The sequence below is a fragment of the Pipra filicauda genome, unplaced genomic scaffold (genome assembly GCF_003945595.2).
Source record: "Pipra filicauda isolate LSUMZ 115617 unplaced genomic scaffold, ASM394559v2 scaffold364_size791107_pilon, whole genome shotgun sequence".
Classification (NCBI taxonomy): Eukaryota; Metazoa; Chordata; class Aves; order Passeriformes; family Pipridae; genus Pipra; species Pipra filicauda.
Window position 1 is genome coordinate 771,649 of NW_024104492.1, and position 19,374 is coordinate 791,022.

Sequence of the window (19,374 nt, forward strand, 5' to 3'; positions counted from 1 at the left end):
GCTCAAAGGGACTCACAGCCCTTTGGGTGGGTGGTCCCTGCCCTGGGGGGGGATCCCAGCCATGAAGGGGGTGCCCTGAGGGTCCCAGGGATCCTTCCTCTGTCCTGGGGAGTGTCTGTCCCTGCCCCGGCGGTCCCAGGGGTTTCCTGTTCCTGTCCTGGAGGGAGGTCAGTCCCTGTCCCGGGGTCTGTCCCTGTCCCGGGGGGTCCTCGCGGGTCTCACGTTGCCTCCCCTGCACCCAATCCGAGGCCCCGCCCCCTTCCCGTCCGGCCCCGCCATTGGCTGCGCGGCAGGAAGTGAGTCAGGCGGCAGCGCGTGCGGCGGCGGGGCGGGGCCGTTGGGTGGGCGGACCAATGGCAAGAGGGCGTGGCTCTCTCGCCCAATCACAGCGGGTGGGGGGCGCGGCCCTCGGGCGCCGCCACGCCCTATCACCGCCACTCGTGCGGGCGCTGGGCGGGACCTCCCTTAACGCCCACCAGTGAGCGACCGAGATGGGCGGGGTCTCCCTCAGCGTCGGCCAATAGGCGTTGTCGGGGGCGAGGCCCGAGCGGGGCCTGGCGGAGCGGCCGCTCGGGGCGGGCAGAGGCCGCCGCGCTCCCCCCGCCGCCGGACCGGCCCGTCCCGGCCCCGCCATGGCCGCCCCCCCCCGCCTCGGCATCCAGATGCTGCTGGAGGCCGCCGAGTTCCTAGAGCGGCGGGAGCGAGGTACCCCATACACACACCCCCTCCCCTCCCCGCGCTGCCCCCGGTGCCCCCGGGCCGGGCCCCGCGCTGACCCGCGGCCGCCGTTGTGTCTCCGCAGAGGCCGAGCACGGTTACGCCTCGCTGAGGCCCGGCGGCAAGGACGGGGAGGCCTCGCGGCGCCGCGCCAAGGCCCGCAGGAGCAGCAGCGGCGGCAGGTGACGGCGGCACCGGGAGGGGGCGGGGGGGACCGGGCCGGGCTCGTTGTGGGGCTGTCGGGCAGGGCCGGGGGGCTTCTGACACCGGGGGACCGGGCCCGTGAGGCCCCGCTGCCACCGGGAGTGTGCCAGGACCGGGGTGACCCTCCAGGCCCCGGTGAGGCCCAGCTGTCACGGGGCTCCCGGCAAGGCCGGGAGGACCCTCCTGTCACCAGGGGACCGGGCCCGTGAGGCCCCGCTGTCACCGGGGGCGTGACAGGGCTGGGAGGGCTCCTGTCACCGTGGGACCGGGCTCTCTGGGGTCCCCCCACTGTCACCGGGAGTGTGACCACGTCAGGGAGACCCTCCTGCCCCAGGTGCTTGAGGACGGTCCTGGTGTCACCAGGGGTGTGACAGGGCTGGGGGGGCTCCTGTCACCGTGTGTCTGGGCCAGGTGAGGCCCCACTGTCACAGGGCCTGTGGCCAAGCTGGGGTGACCCCCTGTCACCAGGTGACCAGGCTCTGGTTGGGTCCCCCTGTCGCCAGGTGTGTGACAGGGCCGGGGTGACCCCCTGTCACCATGGGTTTGGGGTACTGTGAGGTCCTGCTGCCACCAGACACGTGGCAGGGCCGGGGTGACCCTCCTGTCATGAGGGTGCTCAGTCCCTGGTGTGTCCCTCTGTCCCCGGTGTGTGACAGGGCCAGAGGGACCCTCCTGTCACTGTTTGCTCAGGCTCTGGTGAGGCCTGTCTGTCACCAGCTGTGTGACAGGGCTGGGTGGGGCTCTGGTGCCACCAAAGTCCTGCTGTCACCGGGTGTGTGACACCGTGGGCGGGGCCCTCCTGTCCCCGGGTGACCGGGGCACGGTGAGGCCCCACTGTCACTGGGTGTGTGACAGGGCTGGGGGGACCCTCCTGTCACCAGGGGACCAGGCCCAGTGAGGTCCTGCTGTCAGAGGGCCCCTGGCAGGGCTGGAGGGGACCCTCCTGTCACCTCCTTAATTATCCACCCTGAAATCCACCCAGAGCCTTCCTATTGTTGCTCCCTGGTTGTTCCTCCCTGTTATCCCTGTCTGTTTTTTTCTCCCCGTTATCCCTCCCTGGTTGTTCCTCTCCGCTGTCCCTCCCTATTATTTCCTGCTGATTTTCAGTCCTAAACCTGAAAGTCCTAAACCACCTTTCCTACAAGTTGAAATCAGCTCCACGCACCCACGTTGAGTTTTAGGAGCAAATCCCACCATCCCAGGAGCAACAGGAGTCGCCCTCGTGCTTTATTCCTTCACTTTAACAACCCGAAATTCCCTCGGATCGCCGTGGAGGGGGAATGATCAGCTGGTTCGGGAAGGGGTGGCTCCAGGCTGTGCCTCCAAGCCCAGGGAAGCTCCGAGGGGCAGCGGGTTCATCCCGACACGTCACTGGCGCCGGACGGTGCCAGGGAGGAGCCAGGCGGGGATGGCACCACGTCTGTCACTTCTTTCCTGGTCGGGAGCAGCCCCGTCTGCGCCGACCTTTGGCAGCCGCCAGAACAAATCCACCTGGATGTGCACGTGCCGTGGTTCCCGGGGTTCTCCCGGGGTTCTCCCGGGGTTCTCCCGGCGCCCTGTCCCGCCCACGCAGGTGTCCCGGGCTGTCAGGGGGGTGGGAGGCAGCTGAGGCCTCGGGCTCTTGTTTCAAACAGGCTCCAGGTGAATCCGGGGGGTTGTCCTACCTGGACTTGCTCCAGGTTTCCCTCTCGGAGGATTTTGTTCACTTCAGACCAAACTGTTATGGTTTTTTCAGGGAAAAAAAACCCCCACATTCCGAAGGGAAAGCTGGTGATCAGCCAAAGTTTTAATTAGTGGGAATTGTAATCAGGGACTCCATGGGTATGAAATCGTTCTGGGAAGGATCTGGGAGCACGTGGATATGTTCCATCTGCTCCAGGGTGAAGCTGCCATCCCCTCTGTCCCTGTTTATTTTATCCAAAATTAAAATTCATCAATTATTTGATATTTTCCTAAATATTGGCGATGGTGGATGCAAAGCAAAAGGGAAAACAACCATTCCAGGAAAGATTCAGGTGGAAGAGAAGATGGGTTTGTAATTAGTGAGGGTGATGGGAGCTTCATCCCTGTTTGTACTGTGGTTGGGAAGTGTTTGGATAAGTTAGGATCAAGGGAATAGCTCAGAAGGCTGCAGCCTGTCACAGCCCTGTGGTGAAGGGCTGGGGGTGAAACATGTGGATTTATTGCCTCAAACATTTTTGGGGCTGTGAGGGCCATGGCTTTTGGAAGCTGATGGCACTGGGAAGCCAACAGAGCCTCCAGAGTGGGGTGATCCATCAGGAAATGCTGCTGGCAAAGTGAAGGAGACCCTCGAGAACATCTGCTGCTGCTGTGTTGGTGGCATCTCTAGTTTTTCCTTCAGTGGGATCCCCCCTTTTCCTTTGCTGCCACCCCTTGTTTTCCTTTGACATCTCTCATTTTCCCTTCAGTAACATCCCTTTTTCTTCCCTTTGGCACATCAACTCATTTTCCCTTCAATCCATCCCTTGTTTTCCCTTCAGCATTGGGACCAACCTGCCCTCCCAGACCCCATGGGGCCATCCCAGCAGACATCCCTCTCCAAACAACCTGTGGCTCATTCCCACTGTTAGGTTCTCAGGCCACGTAACAACATTTTTCCTGAGGTCAAGTGGAACTTCTCAAGGCCTCCAGAGATTTTAGGGAGTCTGTGGCCAGGGAAGCAGCTCTTCCCTGAGCATCATTCCTGGGACATGGGCAGCAGGGCCTCCTGTGGCTTCTTTCCCAGGTTTCAACAGGAATTTTGTAGCTTGTGTTTTCCATCTTTTCCCAGCTCCGTGGAAATTCGGAGCTCCGGGGGGATTTGTTGTGGGTGTGACGTGTCAGTGGTGCGTTCAGAATCTCCTCTGGAGCTGCTCCCTGTTGGACACAGGGAAGGGTTTTTTCCACATCTTCCTGGCATTTGAGGGATGACTTGGAGACGGGAATGGGCTTTGGATGCCGGCAAGGCTTGGGAGGCTCCCGGTCCCTGGAGTGTTCTGAGCCAGTTTGGGGATCCCACCCAGGCTCTGCCCAGAGTCAAGATGGAGCAGCTTCCCATCACTGGTACCACTGTTCTAAAGATTGACCCTCTCTGCATTAAAATCCCATTTTCCAGCTTTCCTGACCCTTTGTTTCCATTTGTCCAGCAATTCCCCCGTCTGGATCCCGCCGTGTTCACCATCCCTGGCTCTGGAGCAGCTCTGGAAGCCCCCTGGTTTGCAGCTTTTCCAGGGAGCCTTTGCTAATTCCAACATGTTAATCCCATCTGTTAATCCCTAATCAGCCAGAGGAAGTAATAACTTCTTCCTTCTTTTCCAGGTCGACACACAATGAGATGGAAAAGAACAGGTGAGTGCTGGAGGTTTGTCAGGAGCTGGGTTTTGGAGGAATTGTTGCTTTTCCAGGGGTTTTCCAGCTGAGATGGGTTGAGATGGGGGGTGGGAGGGAAGGGGTGGGATAAAGGACACCGAGGATTGAAGCGTTCCCTGTCCTTGACTGCTGGGAATGATATCCATCTCCTCAGCCAGCTCCCACTCCACTTAGTCAGGAAAATTATCTTTCCCCAGGCTCATCTTTGAGCCAGCTGGAGTTTGGGATTTATCCCAAGAGTAAATCCCACTTTCTTTGCCTGTGTTGTCATCCCAAGGTCCTTTGGGTGAGGAAATCCCTGTTTACTCCCAGTGTATCCCAAACAAGACCAGCAGGTCCTTGCAAAATCCCAGTTTGGAGCTGCCCAGGATCGGGTGGTTCAGAGATGGGTGTTGCAACCTACTCCCAAGGATCTGACCTACATGTTGGGATTGGAGCAATGGACACAGGGAAACTGGGATGTGCTGGGAGCATCCTGGTTATCAGCAGGTAAAGGGATTTATTTCCTCATGGAGCCAGAGTTTCCCTCTGGCTTTAATGTCCTACATATTAATGTGGAGAAAACCTGGATGTTACATGGAGAGGGAGGATTTCTGGACCGTGGTCAGTGCTCCCACAGGGATCTGGTGTTGGTTTGGATCCAAAACAACCCTGTTCCTAATAAAAGTATGGAAAGGAAGTGCTCCCAAGGGATTTACAGCTGGGTGTCAGCCTGGGCAGCTTTGCTGTCAGCAGGAACCAACCAGCATTCCTGAGGTGGAGATTTTTGGGAAGACAATGAACACAAGTGGATAGAATTCTGAGGTCGTTGGCATCTCCTTGCCAGGGATCATCCCGACAGCCCAGGGTGCCCGCAGGGTTTATCCACGAGGTCTTTCCAAGGTGTCCTTTGACCTGGCCATGGTATTCTCCCAGTTTCTGGAAGCCCCTGGAGGCTGGGAAGGCCCCTGGCTGGGTTTAGCTCCCCCCAGCCCAGTTTTCCCTGGGGAAGCTGATCCCGCTGCTCCCGTTCCAGGCGTGCCCAGCTCCGGCTGTGCCTGGAGAGGCTCAAGGGGCTGGTGCCCCTGGGGGCGGCGGCCGGGAGGCACACGACCCTCAGCCTCCTCACCAGGGCCAGGCTCCACATCCAGGTGAGCCGGGAAAACCGGGATGCGGCCCTGGGAAGGGGGGCAGAGATGAGAACAGCCCCCCAGGACGGGGGGTGAGGGTGGGGGGTGCTGGGATTGGACTGGGATAACTGGGGGAGCAGAGACAGTGGGCTGGATTAACTGGGAGAGTGATGGATTAGGCTGGGATAACTGGGAGAGCACTGGATTGTGCTGGGATAATGGGGAGTGCTGGCGTTGGGCTGGGATTACTGGAGGAGGGTTGGGATTGGGCTAGGAGGACTGGGAGAGCAATGGCATCAGACTAGGATAATGGAGGAGCACTGGATTGGACTGGGTTAACTGGGAGAGCTCTGGGATTGGGCTGGGGTAATTGGGCAGCACTGGGATCAGACTGGGATAACCGAGTGCTAAATTGAGCTGGGATAATGGGGAGTGCTGACATTGGGCTGGGATAACTGGGAGAGCGATGGATTGGGATGGGATATCTGTGGGAGGGTTGGGATTGGGCTGGCATGACAGGGGGAGTTGGAATCCATACAGCTCCACGTGCCCAGCTAGGAGCCCCTCGGGAGCCGTGGTGGCCGTGCCGGGATCCCGGGGGCTCAGGGTGCCGTGTGTCCTCCCGCAGAAGCTGGAGGACCTGGAGCGCCGAGCCCTGCACCAGATCGAGCAGCTGCAGCGGGAGCAGCGGCACCTCCAGCGGCAGCTGGAAAAGCTGGGAATGGAGCGGGTCAGGATAGACAGCATCGGCTCCAGCCTGTCCTCCGAGCGCTCCGACTCGGACCGAGGTGAGACCCCGCTCCGGGGGACGGCCGGCAGGAGGTCCGGCCCCGCTGGGACTCCAACCGTTCCCATTCCTCCGGCAGAAGAGATGGATGTGGATGTGGAGAGCACGGACGACCTCCCGGCCGACCTGGACTGGAGCAGCAGCAGCCCCAGCGACTCGGACGAGCGCGGGAGCCTCCAGAGCCTGGGCAGCGACGAGGGGTATTCCAGCTCCGGCGGGACCAGGGCGAAGCCGGCGAGCGGCCGGAAGCTTCCCCTCGGGATGTAGGAAGCGCTTCCCGCGGCCGTTCCAGCGGCGCCGTTCCCGTGGGATCCCGTTGGCCAGCACACCGACCCCCCCCGCATCCCCCGCACGTCCCGCCGATCCCGCTGCTCCCGGGGCTCCGCTCGCGCCCGCCGGCTCCTCGGCCCGGCCGGGATCTCTTCTGCCAGGCCCTACATTCCAGCCACGCTTGGAAGCGCCTGGGAATATCGTGGCAGTAACAGCGACCTCCAGAGCCTTCGCTGGGTTCTCTCCCAGGCTGTCACCGCCCGGTATTCCCGATCTTCTCCGCATTTGGCTGGCGACATCGTGTTCCTGACGCTCAGGACCCAAAAGCTGAGTTTTTGGGAGCAGATCCGAAGGCAGAACCGGCCTCTTGTGGAATTTCCACCTGGGAGAGAGCAGAACCGAGCTGAGAACCCCCCCCACGGAGCATTTTGGGTGGGCACAGGGATCGGCCTCAGTCGGGGGGTTCCTCCCCTCCCGACTCTAAATATTCAGGGACACCCCATCCCGGCCCTGCCGAGGTCCCGGAGCATTCCCGGCGTGGGGAATGGCAGCCCCCCCTCGGAACGGCCACCTCCGGGCTGGGAAGTTTCTGCCCTCCGTAAACCCAAACGGGACGTCCCACCTCCCGTGGCACGGCATTCCAGACTCCTGGAATTCCTCTCCACGCTTCCAGTCTCGGGGACAGTATTTTCTACCTCGGAGGGAGCCCCCGGCCTCTCTCCACCCCTTCAGCACAAAGATGATGCCTCCGCTCAGCAATAACCCCGCGGGACCCCCCGGATCGGCCCTGGAGCTCTTCTCCATCCATCCGGGATCTTCCCAGGCTCGTGGAGGGTTCCAGAAGCCCCGAGGGCGTGGGGGTCCCGAGCCGGAGCGCACTGAGCTGTCTGTGGTGTTCGTTCGGTTCCCGGTGCACTGGAGGGAACATTCCCACCACTTCCTGCTTTTAGAGCTGCTCTGGGAATGTTGGCACTTGGAGCTCTGCTTTCCACACCTTCCTTTTCCCTTCGGCTGCTCCAGGGGTTTTCCAACCCCTCAGGACCCTCTCGCTCCAGCCCCGTGGGGTCAGTGAGGCCTCAGTGTCGGGCAGGGAGCTCTCCAAGGGCTTTTCCCAGCGCTGGGATGAAAAACAGGCTCTGAGGGCCCCTTTTCTTCAGGAATTGTAGGTGCTGAGAGGCACCAAGATGCTCCACGGAGTGCAAGGGGATGAGGGGGAAACTCCACTTCTTTTCCTTTTTCCTGTCCCATTTTCCTTCCTGTCTTATTTCCCATCTTCCCTTCCCTTCCTTTTCCTTCTTTTCTCCTTTTCTTTTGCTCCTTTTCTGCTTTTCCTTTCTCTTCACACCCCAGTCCCATTTCTGGCCCATTTGGGAAGCAGGAAGCTGCCACAGGCCCCAGGAATTACCCAAATCCCCCAGGTTTCGACTCTTTTCCCACGTGCTGATTCTTAAAAGAGAAAAAAAAACCCAAACCACAAGGGATTTTCCTTTAAAGCCCCTGGAATTTCCCACCCTCCAGCATCACCACAGCCCATGGGCGCCTGAGCTCAACCCCCTGCACCTTCAAAAAGAGGGAAAAAAAGGCAAAAAGATGGAAAACACCAAGAAAATGTGGAATATCAGCCCTTGGGGGCTGGTGACTCCGGTGGTGTTTGGCCAGATCCGTCCCTTCCCTGGGGAATCCCAGAGGATCCCTCCGGGCAGGGGATTCCTGGCATTGGGAAAGCCCTTCCAGAGGTACCAAACGTTGGTTTTCGGTTGGTTTTGGACATTCTGAAGGTTTGGCCTCAACGCAAATGAGGGTTTTTGGCAGGTTTGTGCCTTTTTCAGTTCCCGACACCTTTTCTTTTCCCCTCTTTTTTCCTCCCTATCCCAACCTGACCCTTCCCGGCCCTTTGCTCTGTGGGGCTGTGCTCCGGGAACCCCCGAAACGCTGCACTAACCTGGAATGGGGCTGGAGCCTGGCGCATCTCTGGGTCCCCCCGGGCCATGCCAGCCTGTTCCTGGAATTCACTGATCCACCAGCATTCCTATGAAATAAGCTGCAGGAAGGACTTTTTTATAGATTGTGATAAAAATCCAGGGAGTGGGAGGAGCCGTATCGGGACATGATGGGCGGGAATCAAACCCACCCATTCGTGGGTTGTTTTTCCTTTCTTTTTCCTCGTGGAAGGCAGATCCTGACCTGCTGGCTCCCGGGAAGTACCAAAATGTTCGTTTCATCCTTGATTTTTCCAGTGGAGCCACCCCGTCTCCACTCAACCTTTCCTTTATTATTCTTTGGGGCACCTCTTATTTGTGCTTTCCCGTCATTTTTTCTGTTCTTTTTGCTCCCCAGGAAGCGGATCCGCCCCAGCCTCGGCTCCCTGGGGCAGTCGGGATCCCGTTCCCAGCCGTTCCTGCTGTAAATATCCCATTGTCGGGCCGAATCCCATGTCAAGCCAATGGAATGGTGCTTTTTTTTTTTTTTTAGGAATTCCGTGTTTTAGGAGACCTTTGCTGTGTCCATGGATATTTCTGTCTTGTTTGATTGTTAGGAAATAAATTATTTCGTTACGAAGGAGCCGCGTGAGCTGGAATTGCTGCAGGGAGGGAGTGGGAGGTGCCCGGGGATGGTGGGAATGGGTATCTGGGCCCCTGGGAAGGCAGAGCCCTCAGCCCCATCCCTCATCTTGCATCCTCCATCCCACATCACAGAATCATGGAATCATTTAGGTTGGAAAAGACCTGAGAGCATCGAGTCCAGCCTGTGACTGATCTCCACTGTCCCACTGAACAATCCAGTCGTTCCTTGGACACCTCCAGGGGTGGGGACTCCCCACCTCCCTGGGCAGCCCCTGCCAGTGCCTGACCACCCTTTCCAGGGAGAAATTCTTCCTGATGTCCAACCTGACCCTCCCCTGGCACAGCTGGAGGCCGTTCCCTCTCCTCCTGTCCCTTGTTCCCTGGGAGCAGAGCCCGACCCCCCCCCCGGCTCCCCCCTCCTGTCAGGGGGTTGCAGAGCCAGAAGGTCCCCCCTGAGCCTCCTTTTCTCCAGGTTGAACCCCCCCAGCTCCCTCAGCTGCTCCTGCTGCTCCAGCCCCTTCCCAGCTCTGTTCCCTTCCCTGGACACGCTCCAGCCCCTCAGTGTCTCACTTGTTGAGGGCCCAGCCCTGGACACAGCCCTGGAGGGTGCCCCAGCAGTGCCAGCACAGGGACGGGCACTGCCCTGGGCACCCCTGGGGTCACGTTCAGCCACTGTCACCAGCACCCTCAGGTCCTTTCCAGCTTTCCAGCCACTCTTTCCTCAGCCTGGAGCGTTGCAGGGGGTTGTTGTGGCCCAAGGGCAGGACCCTCCCCCTTGTTGGCCTCTGCCCCTCCATCCAACCTGTCCAGATCCCTCTGCTGAGCCTTCCTGCTCTCATCCCATTTTTCTCATCCCACAGTCTCCATCCCATATCACTCATCCCATATCCCTCATCTGCCCCTCATCCCACATCCCCCATCCGTGTCCTCCATCCCAACGTCCTCCATTCCGCCTCTCTCATCCCACATCCCTTATCCCATTCCTCATCGCACAGCCTCCATCCCACATCGTGCATCCCAAACCCCTCATCCCATATCCCTCATCCATGTCACTCATCCTGCATCCCCCAGCCCTCAGCCCCCCGGGTGCTCCCATGGGGGGATTATCCCAGTGCTGCTCCCGGCTCTGCCCATTCCCAGGGCTGGGCTGGGGCTGGAGCTCCTCACTCAGCTCCCCAGGTCCCGGCTGCAATGATGGTGTGGTGGGTTGGCCCCGGCTGGACACCAGGTACCCACTAAAGCTGCTCTGTCACTGCCCTCTACAGAGGACAGAAAACATAATGAAAGGTTCATGAACTGAGACAAACACCAGGAGAGATCCCTCACCCATCACCGTCACAGGCAAAACAGACTCACCGGGGGGACAGTAACTGAATTTATTAACAACAAAATCAGAGCAGGAGAATGAGAAGTCAAATCAATCTTACAAACACCTGCCCTCCTTCCCGGGCTCTCCCTTCACCCCCTCCAGCAGCGCAGGGACACGGGAATGGGGGTCACAGGCAGCTCATCACACCTCGTTCCTGCTGCTGCTCAGGGGACGAGCCCGAGTCCAACCCCTGCTCCAAGCTGGGCCCCCAAGGGCTCCCAAGTCCTTCCAGCAAACCTGCTCCAGCCTGGGCTCCTCTCTCCACCAGGACCCTGCTCCAGCCTGGGCTCCTCTCTCCACCAGGACCCTGCTCCAGCCTGGGCTCCTCTCTCCACCAGGACCCTGCTCCAGCCTGGGCTCCTCTCTCCACCAGGACCCTGCTCCAGCACGGGTTTCCCAGAGGGTCACAGTCTGTGTCGGGCATCCCCTGCTGCGGGTGGGCTCTTCAGGGCTGCACGTGGATCCCTGACCCACCCCGACCCTCCACGAGCTGCAGGAACATCCCTGACCCACCCACGTGGCCTCCGTGGGCTGCAGGGGCTCAGCTGCCTCCCCAGGGGCTTCCCCACAGAACCTCAGGGGAATCTCCACTCTTGGAGCAGCTCCAACCCCTCCTCCTGCACTGCCCTGGAGCTCTGCAGGGCTGCTCCTCTCACGTGTTCTCACTTTGCTCTTCTCTGGCTGCAGTTTTCACCTGCACAAGGACTTTTTCCTCCTGCAGTTCGTTCTCCCTGAGGTCTCACCGCCATCCCTGCCAGGCTCAGCCTCGCCCAGCACTGGATCCATCCTGGAGCCTCTGGAATTGGCTCTGCCGGACTCTGGGGAAGCTTCTGGTAGCTTCTCACAGAAACCACCCCTGGAGCTCCCCTGCTACCAAAACCTGGGCACACAAACCCAACCCAGACGGGAAAAGGTGCCAGGAGCCAGAGGGAAGGGAGTCAGGAATGTTGTCCATGTGCCCCCCAAATCCCCCATATTCCCCCAAATCCCCACACCCCACGAGCCGAGTGCCCTCCCAGACCCCCAAAGGAGAACCCCGTGTCAGGGAGAGCCCCCAGACTGCGGGGGGGGGAATCCAGGGGGAAGTTCATGGGTCTGAGGTGGGGAGTGGTCACCCTTTGAGCAGCTCCACACCGAAGCCCCTGTGCCAATCCCACCCCTGTGCCCCTCTGCCGCCCTGTGTCCCCTCCATGTCCCTTTGCCGTCGTGTGCCCCCCTCCCTGTGGCCCCCACACGCCCCAGGCTGCCCTGTCCCCGTGTCACCCTGTGCATCCCAAGTCCTGCCACTCTCTGTACCCCCTGTGCCACCCCGTGTGTCCCAAGTCCTTCTGCCACCTCCTGTGTCCCCAAAACCTTCACGGGAAAATACATCCCTGTGTCTGGAATTCGGTGCTTTGTCCCTTGGCCCTGCCCCTTGTCCCGGGGGTCTCGGGGTGAGCTGAGCTGGAAGGGGGTCACCCCTGTGCCAGGGGGCACCCCGGGGTCAGTCAGAGCAGCACCAGTCCCTCCCTCGTGTCCCCCCAGAGCTGCCAGAGGGGGCACAGGGGGCGGCAGGAGGACAGGGGGACAGGGGGACAGGGGAGCCTGGAGGGCACACGCAAGGTGGGACACCGGTGGCAGAGGGGTAGGGAGAGGACACAGGGTGGCAGAGGGACACGGAGTGGGGCACAGAGGGTGGGACACCGGTGACAGAGTAGCACACGGGGGTCATGGGTGGCAGAGGGACACAGGGCTGAGGCACGGGCCGGCAGAGGGGCACGGGGGGCACAGCGAGGCCGGGCAGGGCCGGGCAGGGCTGTGCCACCTCGGTGCCCTCCAGGTGGCCTCACCTGGGGCAGGTGACCCCCCCGGAGGGGGCCCGGCCTCCGGCCGCACCCGCGCTGAGGGCTCTCGAGTGGCCAAGTGGGGACAAGGTGACCGCGGAGGGACATTGCGGGAAGGGGAGCAGGGGGGCCACACCCGGGGAGTGGCGGGGGACAAGGAGGGGGGGATGGGCAGGACCGCGGGGGATACGGGGACATTGGGGGTGGAGGGGGACACGGGGGTGTGGGGACATGAGGGGGGACATGGGCATATGGAGGCGGGGGAATATGGGGGAACAAGGGAAAAAAGGGTGGACGTGGAGGTGTGGGGACATGGGGACATCGAGGGCTGTGGAGGGACATGGGAGAGTGGGGGGATGTGGGGGAACAGGAGAACATGGGGATGAGGGGGGACATGGGGACATTGGGGAGAGTGGGGGGACGTGGGGGGACATGGAGGTGTAGGACCGTGGGGACATGGGGGGTACATGGGGACCTGGGGGTAGGGGGACACGGCAGAGGGGTGTTGGTGGTCTAGGGGTGGGGGGACATGGGAGGTGGGGAGGATATGGGGGGATTGGAGACATGGAGAGATGTAGGGGTACGTGGGGCTGTGGGGACATGGGGCGACATAAGGGGACGTGGGGGGAATGTGAGGGTGTGGGAACATGGGGACCCCAATGGGGACATGGGACCCCAGTAGGGACATGGAGACCTTGAAAGGGGTCCCTGGCGGGGACATGGCCGTAGGGGACACAGGGACATGGGGGCAGTGGCAGGGTGACAGGGTGGGGGTGGGCGCCCCCCCGTGTCCCCGCGGCTGTGACACGCCTGTCCCCGTGTGCTGGCACCGACCCAGGGCCACGTCCCGCGGGCTATAAGAGGCCCCGGGCTCGGCCCTGCCGGCACCGCCGCTGTCCCTGTCCCTGTCCCTGCCCCTGCCCCTGTCCCTGCTCCCGCCATGGCCCTGCCGCTGCCGCTGCTCCTCGCCCTGCTCGGGGCCACCCCAGGTAGGGTCCCCGCACCCCCAAACCGGGGGGCACCCCCAGAGCTGGGGACACCCCCAGGGACCCCGTGGTGGGGCGAGGGGGGCCCAGACAGCGGGGTGCCCCCGGGGGGAGGGGATGCCCGGGGCGGGGGCAGACCCTGAGTGCCCCCTTGGGGTCTCAGGGTACTGAGGGGGTTATTGGGGGGCTCCCCGACATCTGGCTCCCCCCACGAGCGCTGGGTGTGGGAAAGGGCATCTTGGAGGGGCAGGGTATTGAGTTGGGGGTCCCAGACAGCCGGGTGCCCCCATGGAGGGAGGGGGTGCTGTTTTGGGGTGGTGTGTGCACTGGGGGAGGGTCCTGGGTGCCTGGATCCCACTGGGATGGTGGGGGGGGAACTGGTCCTGGAGACCCGATCCCCCATGAGGATTGGAGGGGGGTGTATTTGGGGGTCGCAGGCGCTCAGGTTGCGTGAGGGTTGGGATGAGGTATTGGGAGGGGGGGGACCTGGACTCCCGGCCCCCCCCGGCTCGGCGCTCACGGCCCCACAGGTCTGGGGGCACCGGGGGGGGGCTGTGGGGTGCCCCCCTCTGCCTGGTGCCAGAGCTGGGACACTGCCCTGCGCTGTGGGGCTCTGGAGCGCTGCCCCCTCCTCACCCAGAGACCCCCTGATGTGGTGAGAGAGCCCCCCGTGTCCCACCACCCTCCGTGTCCCTATCACTCCCCACATCCCTGTCACCTCCTGTGTCCCCCCACCCCACCCCACCCCACCCCACTGTCTCTCTACCCCCTGTATGTCCCCAAAATCCCACAGGGGTCCCAAGACCCTCCCATGGCCCCACACCAACATGTCCCCATACACCCTCCTTGGTCCCCCCTGTCCCCACATCCACATTTCCCCACACACTCAAGTCCCAGAGTCCCCATGTCCCCATGTCCCCAGTCCCCGTGTCCCAGAGTCCCCATGTCCCCAGTCCCCGTGTCCCAGAGTCCCCATGTCCCCAGTCCCCGTGTCCCAGAGTCCCCATGTCCCCAGTCCTCGTGTCCCAGAGTCGAGTCCCCATGTCCCCGTTTCCCCGTGTCCCCACATCCCCATGCTACCCCATCCCCATGTCCCCCGTCCTCGTGCCCCCCACATCCCTGTCCTCTACTACCGTTCCCCCCATCCCAGTGTCCCCAACTCCCCGTGTCCCCGTGTCCCCGTGTCCCCACACCGCCGTGTCCCCGCTGTCCCCTCCCGCAGGACACCTGCGCCCTCTGCCAGCAGCTCTTCTCCTTCCTCCACCGCGTGTCCAACCAGTCGGCCGTGCAGGTGCCCGCGGGACAGGGGGACACGGCGGGGACAGGCACAGAGGTGTCACCGTGGGGGTCCCCTTGAGGGTCATCGTGGGGCCGGGGGCAGAGGTGCCACTGAGGGTGTCACTGGGGGTGTCACTGGGGGGACGGACACAGGTGCCACTGAGGGTGTCACTATGGGGGTCACCGTGGGTGTCACCGTGGGTGCTGGCAAGTGTCATGGAGGGAGGTGCCACTGGAGGTGTCGCTGCGGTTGCTGAGGTGGCGGCTGTCGCTGTGGGTGCCACCGCAGGTGCCATAGTCACAGATGCCACCACGGGTGCCATGGCGGTGGGTGCCACTGTGGGTTTCACTGTGGTTGCTGGGGTGAGGCGTGAAGTGGTGGCAGATGCCAGCGGGTGCCACAGTGGTGAGTGACACCATGGGTGACACCATGTGTGCCATGGTCACAGATGCCACCACGGGTGCCAGTGGTGCAGCGGTGACGGGTACAGCAGTGGTGTGGGTGGCGGTGGTGGTGTCCCCGTGGGTGTCCCTTGGGTGTCCCCCTGGGTGTCCTCTGGGTGTCCTTGGGTGTCACCGGGGTGCCCCAGCGCAGGTGGCAGTGGAGCAGGTGCTGGGGGCTCTGTGCCTCCCGCTGCCCGTCCTGGCGGCCCCGTGCCAGTCCGTGGTTCACTCGCTCGTCCTGCGTGTCCTCCGGGAGCTCCAGCACCTCGTGAGTGGCACCGGGGGGACGTGACCAGGGCACACCCCGGGGTGCTGGGGCCCTGGGGACACTGTGGCACCTGGGAACATCTTGGGGGGCTGGGGGCAGTGGGGACACTGTGCCATCAGGGACCCCCTGGATGCTGCAGGTTTGGGGACATCTCCGGGCACTGGGGGTTTGGGAACACCTTGGGGTGCAGAGGGTTTGGGGACACTTGGGTCACCTGGTCGTGCCCCATCCGGGGGTCCCTGTCATGGCCCCCAGGTGCCCCGGCAGATCTGTGCCAACCTGAAGCTGTGCCCGGCAGAGCCCGGCGGTGCTGCAGCCGTGCCCACCCTCGGGGCACTCGGCACCCACCCACAGGTACGGGGGTCCCGGGGAGCAGCGGGGGTGGCTCTGAGGGTGTCAGCAGGGCCACCACGGGGCTGGAGCCCGCTTGGGGGGCACAGCCAGGGGCAGCCCCACCCCTGGGCTCCACAGTGAACATCCCACAGGAGGCCAAAACCCCACCATGGGGCTCGGGTGAACCCCCTCCTGCAGGTCCCACCACCCAGCTCCAGAGGGAACAACTACCCACAGGAGGGCACAGACCCCCATTAGGCTGCAGAGTGACCCCTTCCCACAGCCACAACCCCACCACTGAGTGACCCCTTCCCACAGCCACAACCCCACCACTGAGTGACCCCTCCCCAGAGGGAGCTGCAGCCCCACCACTGGGCTCTGGAGTGAACCCTAACCCCACCCCTAACCCCCTCCCCACAGTTCCACCCCCGGGCTCCAGACTGAACGCCCCCCAGGACGCCACAGCCCCCCTGGGCTCGAGCACCCACATCCCCCCCAGGCCCAGCCCGGCTCTGGGCTCCCGCTGTCCCATGGGAGGCCACGATGCCACCCTGGGCTCCGAGTGACCCCCCTCCGGGTCACTGGGCTCCGAGTGACCCCCCTCCCTCCCGCAGGAGCCCCCCCCGGGCCCGGCGGCGCTGCCGGTGCCCCTCCCGCTGTGCTGGCTGTGCCGCACCTTCGTGGCGCAGGCCGAGGCCGCCATCCCCGTGCCCAGGGTGGCCGCGGCGGCCACGGGGCTGTGCCGGGCGCTGCCGCTGGTGGCCGTGGGTGCGTGCCAGTGCCTGGCCCAGCGCTACGCCACCCTCCTGCTCGAGGGGCTGCTGGGCCGCCTGGGCCCGCGCCTGCTGTGCCGCCTGCTCCTCGCCTGCCAGGGCACCGCGGACGACGCGGGCGCGCCACCGGCGCTGCTGGAGGCCATCGTGGTGCGGCTGGCGGAGTGCGTGGGCCCCGAGGTGAGGGGACAGGTCCCCGGGGAGGTGACGGGGCACCCCAGGGTGGCACAGCCCTGAGGGAACATGTCCAGGGGTGCCACAGTCCTTGGGACACATCCCGAGGGCGTCACAGTCCCCAGGGGCCATGGCAGGGACACAAACGGTGGCACAGCCCCGAGGGGACACGTCCAGGGGTATCAGTCTCGAGGGAGTCCCACCACCCCTGGGCACACCATGAGGTCCCCAGAAGGTGCCACCCCCACTGAGAGGACAGTGTCAGGGTCCCCAAGGGTGTCACAGGCCTCGAAGGGGTCACTCAAGAGTGACCCAAGTGGGGGAGGGCACCGAGTGTCACAACCCCAAGGGACACCCCAAGGACGTCACAGCCCCGGGGAGGGGGTTCCAGGAGGCTCCCTGGGGTGTCCCCACCCTTGGGGGGACCCCTGACACCCATGTCCCCCCCGCAGGACCTCAAGGGTGTCGCCCCCCCCGTGCTGTCACCCCCCCTGGGCCCCTGTGCCCTGGGCCCCATGTACTGGTGCTCCAGCCCCGAGCCCGCCCGGCGCTGCCAGGTGAGTGGGGACAGGGGGCACATGGAGGGGTGGCACCCCCCGCACCCCCCACTGACCCCTCTGTGCCCCCCAGGCCCTGCAGCACTGCCAGGAGCACGTCTGGCTGTAGAGGGGCTCTGGGGCCCCCCCCAGCACTTCCCAATAAAGTTTGGATGCAGCTCTGCCTCTGTGTTCCCAGTTTTTTGGGGTGTTTCTGGGGGTCACGGGGTGCTGGGGGGTCAGGGGGGAGAAGCAGTGGAAACCATGACCCCCCTAAACACAAAGAAGAGAAAAGGTGAAAATGAGCTACAAAAATAAGTGGGTGGCATTTATTTGGGGTGGGGAGAGACACACCAAGGGGCTTGGGGGTGTCCCCGGAGGGGTTATGGGTGATCCCAAGGAGACCTAGGTGTCCCCAAGGGGCTCAGGGTGTCCCCAAGGGGCTCAGGGTGTCCCCAGGGCTCTCTGGGTGTCCCCAAGGGGATCTTGGGGTGTCCCAGAGACGGCTGTTGTTGCTTCCAGGGGGGTTCTGGATGTCCCCAAGGGAGCCTGGGGTGTCCCCAAAGGCGTCTCTGCATCTCCACAAGGGACTGGGAGTGATCCCAAGGGGGTCTCTGGGTGTCCCCAGGGGGTCTCAGGCCCCTTGTTGGTTTGTCTCATCCTCCTCGCGCCGTTTCCAGATCTGTGGGAGAGGGGGAGGGGTGGTCAGAGCACATCCTGGTGGTGCCAGGGACATCCTGGAGGTGCCAGCTGCCCCCTGCCCCCCTCACCTGGATGTAGGCCTCGGACAGGGTGATCATCTGTGGCAGGATGTCGGTCACCTGCAGGTCCTGCAGCTCGTACCACTTCCCTGTGCCCTGCCAGGACCAGGAGGGGACAGGGTGGGCCAGGGGGTCCCCGTGGCCCCCCCAGAGCCCCCCGGGAGGGGGACACTCACGTGGTGCAGGACGTGGATGCGGTAGGAGCCCTCTGAGGGCTTCCCATCGTGCACGATGTTGGCGATGAGGTCGTAGGTGGTGTGAGCGTGCGCCGCCTGCACCTCCTCCGACAGGTACTCCCGCAGGTCCACGTTCCTGGGCACCCCACGTGCCCTCAGGGGGGCAGGGGAGCCCCCACAGACCCCTCCAGATGCCTCCAAACCCCCTCCAGATGCACAGACACCCCCCTCCCCAGATGCCTCCAAACCTCTTCTCAGTGCCCACACCCCCTTCCTTCCCAGACACACTCAACTCCCCCCAGATGTTTTCAAACCCTTCCCTGATAGCCACAGAACCCCCCAAAGATGCCCAGAACACCTCCAGATGCCCACAAATCCCTCCCAGACGGCTACAATCCCTCCCAACACCCACAAATCTTCTCCAGGCACCTTCAAACACCCTCCTAGATGCCTCTACCATGTCCCAGATACCTACAACCCTCCCCTAGACACCCTCAAACAATCCCCTCCTAAGTGGTTTTAAACCCCATCAAGTGTATCCAACCCTTTTTTTTTTTTTTGTTTTTTTTTTTTTTTTTTTTTTTTTTTTTTTTTTTTTTTTTTTTTTTTTTTTTTTTTTTTTTTTTTTTTTTTTTTGTTTGTCCAACCCTTCCCAAAGTGCCTTCAAAGCCCCTTTAGATGATTTCAAATGCTAAACCCCCCTCCTGGATACTTTCAACCCCTCTTAGATACCTACAACCCCCTCCACACACCCACAACCATGCCTAGACATTGTCAACCCTGCCCCACTACTCACAATCTCCTCTGGGATGCTTTTAACCCCCTCCACACACTCCCAACCCTCCCACGCCCTCCCCAACCCCCCCCCTCGCCCCTTTAGATGACTTCAAACCCCAAAAGCCCCTCATGGATGCTTTCAACCCCTCTTAAGATACCTACAACCTCCCACACACACCCACAACCACCCCTAGACATCGTCAACACCCCCGTCTCCTCCCAGATGCTTTAAACCCCCTCCCCAGGCTCCCAGCCCCCCCCAGCGCCCCCAGCCCTGGCTCACGTGATGGGGAAGTTGACAATGGTGGGGTTCTTCTCCACGAAGAAGTTGTTCTTGGTGAAGCGCTTGATGCAGAAGATGAGGTAGGGGGGCAGGCGGGTCAGCTGGAAGCGCTTCAGGAAGTTCTCCTTGTAAGTCTTGTACTCCTTCTCGGTGCTGCCGTTGAATTTGGCCAGGATGCTGAACAGGGGCACCTGGGGGATGATGAGCTGCTCCTTCTCGTCCTTGTAGAGCGGGGCCGTGGGCAGGTCCAGGGTCAGGTACAGGAAGGTGGACTCCACCATGCGCTCCTGGTACTCGCTGTTCTGCAGCAGCTGTGCCTTCTCCTCCGCGGGCTGGGGGGTGGGACCCCTGGGTGACACCCCTGTGGGACCCC

The 19,374-nt window shown here is 62.5% G+C and overlaps 3 protein-coding genes across 5 annotated transcripts; 2 read left to right on the top strand and 1 right to left on the bottom strand.

The window, feature by feature from the left end:
- Nucleotides 1-547: 547 nt before the first annotated feature.
- On the top strand, nt 548-9,016 carry MXD1 (MAX dimerization protein 1). 3 transcript variants are annotated; one of them, XM_027734965.2, is made up of 6 exons: nt 548-705; nt 803-899; nt 4,240-4,269; nt 5,306-5,420; nt 6,028-6,187; nt 6,269-9,016. In XM_027734965.2, exons 1-6 carry the CDS (start codon nt 633-635, stop codon nt 6,451-6,453), a joined length of 660 nt encoding a protein of 219 aa, XP_027590766.1. In that variant the 5' UTR covers nt 548-632; the 3' UTR covers nt 6,454-9,016. The 3 variants fall into 3 exon arrangements, with proteins under 3 accessions (XP_027590766.1, XP_027590746.1, XP_027590755.1); XM_027734954.2 differs by having other exon boundaries at nt 549-705; nt 6,266-9,016; XM_027734945.2 differs by having other exon boundaries at nt 6,028-9,016.
- A 4,127-nt stretch (nt 9,017-13,143) lies between these two features.
- LOC120322435 (pulmonary surfactant-associated protein B-like) lies at nt 13,144-17,187 on the top strand. Its single transcript, XM_039384626.1, has 7 exons — nt 13,144-13,201; nt 13,729-13,853; nt 14,421-14,489; nt 15,444-15,542; nt 16,136-16,474; nt 16,921-17,025; nt 17,099-17,187. The coding sequence occupies exons 1-7, from the start codon at nt 13,153-13,155 to the stop codon at nt 17,132-17,134; spliced, it is 822 nt and encodes a 273-aa protein (XP_039240560.1). The 5' UTR covers nt 13,144-13,152; the 3' UTR covers nt 17,135-17,187.
- A 119-nt stretch (nt 17,188-17,306) lies between these two features.
- Nucleotides 17,307-19,337, bottom strand: LOC120323884 (U4/U6.U5 tri-snRNP-associated protein 2). Its single transcript, XM_039384623.1, has 4 exons — nt 19,002-19,337; nt 17,942-18,077; nt 17,775-17,861; nt 17,307-17,686 (listed from the first exon to the last, which is right to left on the bottom strand). The coding sequence occupies exons 1-4, from the start codon at nt 19,280-19,282 to the stop codon at nt 17,639-17,641; spliced, it is 552 nt and encodes a 183-aa protein (XP_039240557.1). The 5' UTR covers nt 19,283-19,337; the 3' UTR covers nt 17,307-17,638.
- Nucleotides 19,338-19,374: the final 37 nt, after the last annotated feature.